Genomic DNA, 11,821 nt, shown 5'->3' with positions numbered 1-11,821 from the left:
AAGAAGCCAATGCTCCAAAACCGCCATAAAAAAAGTCAGACTACAGTTTCGACTGCACATGGGTACAAAGATCGTACTTTTTTGGAGAAATGTCCTCTGGTCTGATGAAACAAAAATAGAACTGTTTGGCCATAATAACCATTTGGAGGAAAAAGGCCAAAGAATACCATCCCAACCGTGAGGCACGGGGTGGCAGCATCATGTTGTGGGGGTGCTTTGCTGCAGGAGGGACTGGTGCACTTCACAAAATAAATGACATCATGAGGAAAGAAAATTATGTCTAAAACATAATAGGAACATCTCAAGACATTGACAATGACCCCAAGCATACTTCCAAAATTGTGGCAAAATGGCTTAAGGACAACAAAGTCAAGGTATTGGAGTGGCCATCACAAAGCCCTGACTCAGTTACACCAGCTTTATCCGGAGCAATGGGCCAAAATTCACCCAACTTACTGTGGGAAGCTTGTGGAAGGCTACCCAAAATGTTTGACCCAAGTTAAACAATTTAAAGGCCCTCTCTGGGGTAGGCGGGACACTTGCGTCCCACATGGCCAATAGCCAGGGAAAATGCAGAGCGCCAAATTCAAATACATTTCTATAAAAATCAAACTTTCATTAAATTAAAGCCTCCATTTGTGACCCGATTCAGCAAACTAGGCGTATGTCACAAATGTATCAAAATTAGTTTTTGGGCAGAAATGCCTTCTCGAACATGTGAACTTTTATGTGCCTTAATATTAAACTTGTATGCCAGCTGTAAATACTAATACAATTGTTAAATTACAAGCCTAGTTGGTTTAGCCACAGAAAAAGGGAGCAACTTTCCCGCTAGCCATGATTGGCTGAGATAATGAGTGGGCTGGATATGCTGAGAGAAGAGATTGGTCTACCATATAGCACACGTCTGTCTATTGGAGCAGGTTGGTATGTTTAGGTAATCGTGTCGAATGCAGCTTTTTTTATTGCGTGGTAAAACTGTATAAACCTAATGTCAAGTTAAAGTGTACTGTTCGCTAGCTAACGTTATGTGTATGCTCTCCACTTTCTGGAGGACCGAGTTTTGAAATCAGTGGAATTTGAGTATGATAGCTAAGGAGATGGAGAAAACACCAGTCTGGACTACATCATCAAACAAAGGGCAACCATGCATGGTATCAGACAGGAGGCATGTCCAACCATGCTGTATACTGGTAAGATTTTCAGATATTACACGTTTCTAATTTTGACAGAAAGTAGTACTGTTAGATATCTAACGTTAGCTGGCTGGGTCTCTAGCTAACATTATGTGCATGATCTTATTCTTCGTATCTCAGACACATTTGCTTCACTAGTTATAGCCATAGAACTTTGTTGGTTAGCTACCTGCAGATTCATGCAGGGTAGGCTTGCTAACTAACGTTACGTCATGCGTTGGGATTAAATGTTTACACTTCCGTTCAAAAGTTTGTGATCACTTAGAAATGTCCTTGTTTTTGAAAGAAAAGCTATTTTTTTGTCTATTAAAATAACATCAAATGGATCATAAATTTAGTGTAGACATTGTTAATGTTCTAAATTAGTATTGTAGCTGGAAACGGCAGATTTTTATGGAATATCTAGCTAGGCGTACAGAGGCCCATTATCAGCAACCATCACTCCTGTGTTCCAATGGCACAATGTGTTAGCTAATCCATGTTTATCATTTAAAAAAAGATCATTAGAAAACGCTTTTGCAATTATGTTAGCACTGCTGAAAACTGTTGTTCTGATTATTAAAGAAGCAATAAAACTGGCCTTCTTTAGACTAGTTGAGTATCTGGAGCACCAGCACTTGTGGGTTCGATTACAGGCTCAAAATGGCCAGAAACAAAGAACTTTCTTCTGAAACTCGTCAGTCTATTCTTGTTCTCAAAATGAAGGCTATTCCATGCGAGAAATTGCCAAGAAACTGAAGATCTCGTACAACGCTGTATACTACTCCCTTCACAGAACAGCACAAACTGGCTCTAACCAGAAAAGAAAGGGGAGTGGGAGGCCACGGTGCACAACTGGGCAAAAGGACATTAGATTGTCTAGTTTGAGAAACAGACGTCTCACAAGTCCTCAACTGGCAGCTTCATTAAATAGTACCCGTAAAAAAAAATGTCTCAATGTTAACAGTGAAGAGGCGACGCCGGGATAATGGCCTTCTACAGTGGTTCCTCCTTTAAATGTTGAAAGCTTGCACCTCGGTAAAATGAATCCCTTACCTTTGATGATCTTCATATGGTTGCACTCAGAAGACAATCATTTACTCAATAAATGTTCCTTTTGTTCCAGAAAGTCTCTTTATATCCAAAAACTTCTGTTTTGTTTACGCGTTTTCTTCAGTAATCCACAGGCTCAAACGCAGTCAAAACAGGCAGACAAAAAAAATCTACATTTTATCCGTAAAGTTCATAGAAACATGTCAAACAATGTTTATTTTCAATCCTCAGGTTGTTTTTAGCCTAAATGATCTATAATATTTCAAGCGGACAATAACGTTGTCAATATAAAAGGTAAACAAGAAAGGCACTCTCTCGGGATTGCGCATGAAAAAGCTCTGTGACACGTCTGGTCTCTGGGTCCACTCATTCAGACTGGTCTTACTCCCTCATTTATCAGAATACACGCCGGAAATCATTTCTAAAGACTGCTGACATCTAGTGGAAGGCATAGGAACTGCAATTTGAGTCCTAAGTCAATGGATACTGTAATGGCATTGAATAGAAAACTACAAAACCAACAAAAAAAACGACTTCCTGAATGGATTATTCTCGCCTGCCAAATCAGTTCTGTTATACTCACAGACAGTGTTTTTTAACAGTGTTGGAAACTTTAGAGTGTTTTCTCTCCATCCATGCATATCATATCGTCTGGGCCCGAGTAGCAGGCCATTTTAATTTGGGCATGCTTTTCATCCAAAATTCTGAATGCTGCCCCCTACCCTAGAGAAGTTAACTTAGTGTATGTAAACTTCTGACCCACTGGAATTGTGAGATAATGAAGTATAAGTGAAATAATCTTTCTGTAAACAATCGTTGGAAAAGTGACTTGTCATGCACAAAGTATTTGTCCTAACCGACTTGCTAAAACTATAGTTTGTTAACAAGAAATTTGTGGAGTGGTTGAAAAACAAGTTTTAATGACTCCAACATATAGTAAGTGTATGTACATGTCCGACTTCAACTGTGGTACCTTAATTCTGCTCAAAACGTTTTACTACCATGACTGTGTTTATTCTTCTAGAGCTGCAGGGTTCTTCAATTCTGCTCCTGGAGACCCATAGGGGGTGCATACATTTGTTCCAGCCATATACCAATATCTGATTTAACTAGCCAATCGACCAACCCTTGATACATTGAATGTGGTGTTAGTAGTAATGGACAGGAACAAAAGCCTGCACACCTTGTGGCTCACTAGGATCAGGATTGAAGATCACTGTTCTAAAGAAAACATAGAACGAGAATATGCATCTGAAGAGTATGGGGGTGTTTGTCATACATGACGGGTTTTGCCGACCCTCTCCATGTTGCCGCTCTCTCCCTCAGGTCTGTTGTTGTTCACCTTCCTCCACTACACACTGGCCTTCACCTCTGTGGTGCTGTTCTACATCTACTACACCCAGCCTAAAGACTGCACCAAGCACAAGGTCTTCATCAGCCTCAACCTCATCTTCAGCGTCATCATCTCCATCCTGCCCAAAGTACAGGTATTGTTGCGGTTTCATTGCCCACCTCAAATTAAGGAACAGTTTTAGCAATTATATCAGTAATTATTGATACAATGTTTGGTAAGGGAATGCTATTAGTCAGTTTTTGTTGGTAACGGTGTTGACAATTGTGTGCATTGCATGATGATGAATTTGTTCCACTGCATACATGTGTTTACCAGTACCTATGTTTTTGTGTCACATGAAGACCAGGCCCAGTTTCTACAGAGTTGTTGTCATTGTATATAGTTGTTTTTACTTTCTCCCTCCAGTTTATGTTTATATTTGCTTTCCAAACCACTGCAGCACTGAGTGTTGCCTACTGGTGAGTTTGGCAGACTTTGGTAGTTCACCTTCCCCAACTTGTTACATTTACTAGGTCCTGGGGTTGTTTTCTTGTTAAGTCACATAGTCAGGAAAAACTCCTGGTCCTACTTATGGCCCATGCTTGTACTTGTGCTTGTAGTGGGTCAGTGGAAAAGCTCAGACATGTGTTGGAGTGTGTCAGTCTGCACGCAATTGTTGTAATTAATAGACACTTGGCATATCTGTTGTGATAATAGGTTTAGAGTCTGTTGCCTTCCTCAAGACTGCAGGTCTCTTTACGTGTTTTTTTCCTTCCCCATAACTATCCTACATTCTATGGCTGATTTGCTGTGTCTGTCTCTCAGACCGTAAGTGTAACCCCAGCCTGCTAAGTTTGGTGTCAAATGTCAGCTCCAGCGAGCCCACACCCACCAGTGCCCCAGGACAGGTGCAGTGGTGGGATGCCCAGAGCATTGTGGGTTTGGTCATCTTCCTCTTCTGCACTCTCTATGCCAGGTAGCTAGCTACTCCAATTTGGATCCATATCATGGCTGATTATTTAATTGTCTATTTAATTCTCTGATCTTGATAGATCTCCCATGCTGACCCCATGTCTCTCTTTTTGTATCTCTTTTTCTCTCCCCACCTCTCTCTCCCCTTCTCTCTTCTTTCTCCCTTTCTTTATGTCTGTCTCGTTCACATTTTCCATTCTCTTTCCTGCCCTCCCACACCTTATTAGCTTTGCTTTACCTTGGGGTGCTTTTAGTTATTATTTTGTTTTTTTATCCTCATGTTTGTTGTGTAGTAAATATTTAAGCTTTGATTTTCTTATTTGTTTCCTGTGAAGCACATTGTGTTGCATTCCATGTCTGAAATGTGCTGTATAAATAAAGCTGGATTTGATTTGACTCCCTCCCCCCTGGGTGTTGCTGGACATACGTTCGTCCAGCAACACTCAGGTGAACAAGCTGATGCAGACCGAGGAGGGCGGGGTTTATGGAGGAGAGGGGGAGGTAGGGAAGGACGATGTGCGACGGGCTGTGAATAATGAAGGTGAGGGGGTCACCTACAGCTACTCCTTATTCCACTTACACTTCTGCCTGGCCTCCCTCTACATCATGATGACACTCACCAACTGGTACCAGTGAGTACAGCAACAGCTGACCATCAGAGCTACAGCTCTATAGAAATGTTAGAACATTTTACAATATTTCTAGGTGTTCTATTAGGTATGTTGTGTATGTATTCCTTGTCAGTTTGAAAGCCATGGGATCAGGAGGGATATTTCTTTGGGTGAATCACAACAGCCTTTGTGTGAAAGCTATGCGAAAGCAAATCCCTGATAGGAAGCATTAATCCACCATATTGCTCTAACCTCTTCTGTGTTTTCAGATCAGCCTAAATGAAGGGGATGAGACAAGGATAGAAAGCCTCTATAAAGATACACTCTTTAAACGGATACCTTCTCCCTTCATTCCTCAGGCCAGACACCACCAGCCAGGCCATGCAGAGCAGTATGCCAGCTGTGTGGGTGAAGATCAGCTCCAGTTGGCTGGGCCTGGGCCTCTACCTCTACCCTGCTCACCCCGCTCATGTTTCCCGACCGAGACTTCAGCTGAACAGCCCCCCCATGGTGTGTGTTGGGGGGGGGGGGGATCTGAGTCTGAGCCCTCTTACTGAAATAATGTAATATGTACACATCCTGATTAAAGCTCACTGGTCTGTGAAGTATCAACCTAGCCCTTGCTCTAACTACATATTTCAGAACCCTGGAGGTCAGTTGTAATACCCCCTACCTACCCCACCCTAAGGCTTAGCTCTCTACCCCAACTATGCCTGATTAACATAGGGCCTACCTGAACGGTAACTGAGCTAAACGACTACCAACGTAGCACTCACTTCCGTCATCATGAAGTGCTTTGAGAGACTAGTCAAGGACCATATCACCTCTACCCTACCTGACACCCTAGACCCACTCCAATTTGCTTACCGCCCAAATAGGTCCACAGACGATGCAATCTCAACGACACTTCACACTGCCCTAACCCATCTGGACAAGAGGAATACCTATGTGAGAATGCTGTTCATCGACTACAGCTCGGCATTTAACACCATAGTGCCCTCCAAGCTCGTCATCAAGCTCGAGACTCTGGGTCTCGACCCCGCCCTGTGCAACTGGGTACGGGACTTCCTGACGGGCCGCCCCCAGGTGGTGAGGGTAGGCAACAACATCTCCACCCCGCTGATCCTCAACACTGGGGCCCCACAAGGGTGCGTTCTGAGCCCGCTCCTGTTCACCCACGACTGTGTGGCCACGCACGCCTCCAACTCAATCATCAAGTTTGCTGACGACACAACAGTGGTAGGCTTGATTACCAACAACGACGAGACGGCCTACAGGGAGGAGGTGAGGGCCCTCGGAGTGTGGTGTCAGGAAAATAACCTCACACTCAACGTCAACAAAACTAAGGAGATGATTGTGGACTTCAGGAAACAGCAGAGGGAACACCACCCTATCCACATCGATGGAACAGTAGTGGAGAGGGTAGTAAGTTTTAAGTTCCTCGGCGTACACATCACAGACAAACTGAATTGGTCCACCCACACAGACAGCATCGTGAAGAAGGCGCAGCAGCGCCTCTTCAACCTCAGGAGGCTGAAGAAATTCGGCTTGTCACCAAAAGCACTCACAAACTTCTACAGATGCACAATCGAGAGCATCCTGTCGGGCTGTATCACCGCCTGGTACGGCAACTGCTCCGCCCACAACCGTAAGGCTCTCCAGAGGGTAGTGAGGTCTGCACAACGCATCACCGGGGGCAAACTACCTGCCCTCCAGGACACCTACACCACCTGATGTCACAGGAAGGCCATAAAGATCATCAAGGACAACAACCACCCAAGCCACTGCCTGTTCACCCCGCTATCATCCAGAAGGTGAGGTCAGTACAGGTGCATCAAAGCTGGGACCGAGAGACTGAAAAACAGCTTCTATCTCAAGGCCATCAGACTGTTATACAGCCACCACTAACATTGAGTGGCTGCTGCCAACACACTGACTCAACTCCAGCCACTTTAATATGGGAATTGATGGGAAATTATGTCAAATATATCACTAGCCACTTTAAACAATGCTACCTAATATAATGTTTACATACCCTACATTATTCATCTCATATATATATACTGTACTCTATATCATCTACTGCATCTTTATGTAATACATGTATCACTAGCCACTTTAACTATGCCACTTTGTTTACATACTCATCTCATATGTATATACTGCACTCAATACCATCTACTGTATCTTGCCTATGCCGCTCTGTACCATCACTCATTCATATATCTTTATGTACATATTCTTTATCCCCTTACACTTGTGTCTATAAGGTAGTAGTTTTGGAATTGTTAGCTAGATTACTTGTTGGTTATTACTGCATTGTCGGAACTAGAAGCACAAGCATTTCGCTACACTCGCATTAACATCTGCTAACCATGTGTATGTGACAAATAAAATTAGATTTGATTTGATTTGAACCGTACTGTGCTGGCTCAAATACATTCTTTTCTCATGATCCTTTCCAGCAAGGTTCCAGAAACTATGGTGGATGCATATTCAGGTCAGTACAGCGCAGGCTTGGCTTGGCTCAGTTTGGCTCAAGAGTGTGAAAATGATACTACAGTGCTCTCAAACCCCAACCTTAGCCCATTTAACTCTGGTGCTACACCATGCCCTGTCCCAAAAGACATCTGTGTCTCTACTCCATCACTAGCCCTGTTTCTGGGTCTTCTATATCCATAGTCATGGGTCAGATACATGCTTGTATCTGCAGTGAGTAGACGTATTCTGATCCGATACAATCAATCTCTTGGGAGCAGTTTCTCGGACACAGATTAAGCATAGTCCTGGACTAAGAAGCTATTTCAATTGAGATTTTTCATTGACCATGGTTTTTAGTCTCGGACTAGGCTTAATCTGTGGCTGGAAAACCGTCCCTTGAAGTCTACAGGGGTTTAGGTGAGGAAGTGGGATTCTGAACCTCGCACTTCTGCTCTGAGAAATGCCCATATGTTGCCACGAACGATATGTTGGTGTTTGATAATATTTATAATGGTTATAATTCAATGGATATTGCTTTCAAATTTGATAATTAGGAGTTGTTTGGCAATTCTTGCACATTTCATAATTTCATGTCAGATTTATTTACCTCTTAATGGATATGAAGTTTCCCAATGTGACTGAAATGAGATCAATGTGTTTAACTCGTGGTGAAATGATCGGTGTGCTTAAGAGATGTGAAATGTTGCTTATGAGGTGAAATGTAGAAATGGGTGGTCTGTTGAAGAATCTATAGTAAAACAACTTTTGAGTATTGTGAATTACATAATTTAAAAGTTAAATTGAAGACAATAATTCAATTCTGATATACATTAAAGTGTACAAAACATTAGGAACACATTCCTAATATTGAGTTGCATCCCTTTTGCCCTCAGAACAGCCTCAATTCGTCAGGGCACGGACTCTACAAGGTGTAGAAAGGGTTCCACAGGGATGCTGGCCCATGTTGACACCAATGCTTCCCACAGTTGTGTCAAGTTGGCTGGATGTCATTTGGGTGGTGACCATTCTTGATACACACGGGAAACTGTTGAGCATGAAAAACCCAGCAGTGTTGCAGTTCTTGACACTCAAACAGGTGCGCCTGGCACCTGCTACCATACCCCGTTCAAAGGCACTTCAATCGTTTGTCTTGCCCATTCACCTTCTGAATGGCACACACACACAATCCATGTCTCAATTGCCTCAAGGTTTAAAAATCCTTCTTTAACCTGTCTCCTCCCCTTAATCTACACTGATTGAAGTTGATTTAACAGGTGACATCAATAAGGGATCATAGCTTTCAGCTAGATTCACCTAGTCAGTCTGCCATGGAAACTCAGTGTATTGTACAGTATGTGTTGCATGTGGGCGTAATGTATTATGGTTCATTGCCCATACAGATGAATTGACACAAGCATGATTTCAAGTGATGATCCTTAAGTATTGCATGAATAATTATTAATGGTGTTTTTGAGAACAACAACATTGAGTGCCTTTTTATATTAATGCATTTCAAAAATAACTACTTATAGATACAAATTCAAACCTGCACTAAAGTGGCTTCCACATTTTGTGTTAAATGATGGTGAGACAGTAGCATGTCACAAGGAGTGGCTCAGCTAATTTCATAGTTTGATTATAAAGGTACTGTATCTGCAAATTCTCTTTTTATTATTTACTAACGTCTATTGTTTACTATCTATAATACTTTCTTCACAATTGCAGTAAGATTAGTTCTCAATGGTGACCACTAGGTGGAACTGAAGTTCTTTCAATCATATTGTTTTCTTTACTGTTAGCAGATACCATACTACACAGGAGACTGCAGTACACTACAGAAATGGCATAAGGATATTTTCTAATCAACAGACTAAGGTTGCTCAGAGCTTTACCCTGTGCTCTGAGAAACTTGAGAACTGCGAAGAGCGAACGTGATGTGACCAATAGGCCTGTCCTCTGTGAATGTTGTTGATTGTACAGTATGCCTTTGATCCTTATTGACACCAAAGGTCTCTTTTATCTTGGTTCACCAGAGGGAAGTTCACCAGAGGGAGAAAGCCTGATTATCTATTTGCTGGGTCTATGATAACATTTCCATCAAATTGCTACTGTAAGGGGACCCCACGGTCCTCACAGAACAATCAGAGATTAGACTGAGGAGGCACTGGGGATGGATGGGGACAGAAGAGGGCCAAATGGGGACACTGCATCTTTTTACCAGCAATTGTTTGATTTTCATTGCTCATGTTAAAAAAAAACCTGAAGTCACTGAAGGTTTCTGAGGAACATAGGACTAAATTACACTGGCATAGATATAATATTTAGTTTTTAGGTACCAGTTGTGTAAAAGTAGTCCCAATTGTTGATCGCTTACCCTTGATTTTATTATTTTATTTATTTAACACTTAGGCAAGTCAGTTATGAACAAATTCTTATTTACAATGACGGCCTACCAAAAGGCAAAAGGCCTCCTGCGGGGACGGGGGCCTGGGATTAAAATAAGTAAATACAATATAAATATAAATATAGGACAAAACACACATCACGACAAGATAGAAATCACAACACTTCATAAAGAGAGACCTAAAACAATAACATAGCAAGGCAGCAACACATGACAAACACACCATGGTAGCAACACAAAATGGTAGCAGCACAACATGGTACAAACATTATTGGGCACAGTCAACAGCACAAAGGTCAAGAAGGTAGAGACAACAATACATCACACAAAGCAGCCACAACTGTCAGTAAGTGTCCATGATTGAGTCTTTGAATGAAGAGATTGAGATAAAACTGTCCAGTTTGAGTGTTTGTTGCAGCTCATTCCAGTCGCAAGCTGCAGCGAACTTAAAAGAGGAGCGAACCAGGGATGTGTGTGATTTGGGGACATTTACCAGAATGCAACTGGCAGAACGGGTGTTGTATGTGGAGGATGAGGGCTGCAGTAGATATCTCAGATAGGTGGGTGTGAGACCTAAAAGGGTTTTATAAATAAGCATCAACCAGCGGGTCTTGCGAGGGGTATACAAAGATGACCAGTTTACAAAGGAGTATAGAGTGCGGTGATGTGTTCTATAAGGAGCATTGGTGGAAAATCTGATGGCCGAATGGTAAAGAGTGTCTAGCTGCTCGAGAGCACCCTTACCTGTCGATCTATAAATTACAGTGCCTTGCGAAAGTATTCGGCCCCCTTGAACTTTGCGACCTTTTGCCACATTTCAGGCTTCAAACATAAAGATATAAAACTGTATTTTTTTGTGAAGAATCAACAACAAGTGGGACACAATCATGAAGTGGAACGACATTTATTGGATATTTCAAACTTTTTTAACAAATCAAAAACTGAAAAATTGGGCGTGCAAAATTATTCAGCCCCCCTAAGTTAATACTTTGTAGTGCCACCTTTTGCTGCGATAACAGCTGTAAGTCGCTTGGGGTATGTCTCTATCAGTTTTGCACATCGAGAGACTGACATTTTTTCCCATTCCTCCTTGCAAAACAGCTCGATCTCAGTGAGGTTGGATGGAGAGCATTTGTGAACAGCAGTTTTCAGTTCTTTCCACAGATTCTCGATTGGATTCAGGTCTGGACTTTGACTTGGCCATTCTAACACCTGGATATGTTTATTTTTGAACCATTCCATTGTAGATTTTGCTTTATGTTTTGGATCATTGTCTTGTTGGAAGACAAATCTCTGTCCCAGTCTCAGGTCTTTTGCAGACTCCATCAGGTTTTCTTCCAGAATGGTCCTGTATTTGGCTCCATCCATCTTCCCATCAATTTTAACCATCTTCCCTGTCCCTGCTGAAGAAAAGCAGGCCCAAACCATGATGCTGCCACCACCATGTTTGACAGTGGGGATGGTGTGTTCAGGGTGATGAGCTGTGTTGCTTTTACGCCAAACATAACGTTTTGCATTGTTGCCAAAAAGTTCCATTTTGGTTTCATCTGACCAGAGCACCTTCTTCCACATGTTTGGTGTGTCTCCCAGGTGGCTTGTGGCAAACTTTAAACAACACTTTTTATGGATATCTTTAAGAAATGGCTTTCTTCTTGCAACTCTTCCATAAAGGCCAGATTTGTGCAATTTACGACTGATTGTTGTCCTATGGACAGAGTCTCCCACCTCAGCTGTAGATCTCTGCAGTTCATCCAGAGTGATCATGGGCCTATTGGCTGCATCTCTGATCAGT

General features: G+C 42.3%; 2 protein-coding genes across 2 annotated transcripts; both read left to right on the top strand.

Moving 5' to 3' along the window:
- The first annotated feature begins 421 nt into the window (after positions 1 to 421).
- On the top strand, positions 422 to 4,513 carry LOC118940359 (serine incorporator 3-like). Its single transcript, XM_036949374.1, has 3 exons — positions 422 to 1,193; positions 3,555 to 3,715; positions 4,387 to 4,513. The coding sequence occupies exons 1-3, from the start codon at positions 1,148 to 1,150 to the stop codon at positions 4,411 to 4,413; spliced, it is 234 nt and encodes a 77-aa protein (XP_036805269.1). The 5' UTR covers positions 422 to 1,147; the 3' UTR covers positions 4,414 to 4,513.
- A 452-nt stretch (positions 4,514 to 4,965) lies between these two features.
- LOC118940358 (serine incorporator 3-like) lies at positions 4,966 to 5,743 on the top strand. Its single transcript, XM_036949367.1, has 2 exons — positions 4,966 to 5,165; positions 5,504 to 5,743. Exons 1-2 carry the CDS (start codon positions 4,993 to 4,995, stop codon positions 5,709 to 5,711), a joined length of 381 nt encoding a protein of 126 aa, XP_036805262.1. The 5' UTR covers positions 4,966 to 4,992; the 3' UTR covers positions 5,712 to 5,743.
- Positions 5,744 to 11,821: the final 6,078 nt, after the last annotated feature.

Source organism: Oncorhynchus mykiss, chromosome 2 (genome assembly GCF_013265735.2).
Source record: "Oncorhynchus mykiss isolate Arlee chromosome 2, USDA_OmykA_1.1, whole genome shotgun sequence".
Classification (NCBI taxonomy): domain Eukaryota; kingdom Metazoa; phylum Chordata; class Actinopteri; order Salmoniformes; family Salmonidae; genus Oncorhynchus; species Oncorhynchus mykiss.
Note: the sequence above shows the minus strand (reverse complement) of the source record. Positions and strands in the feature narration are given on the sequence as shown.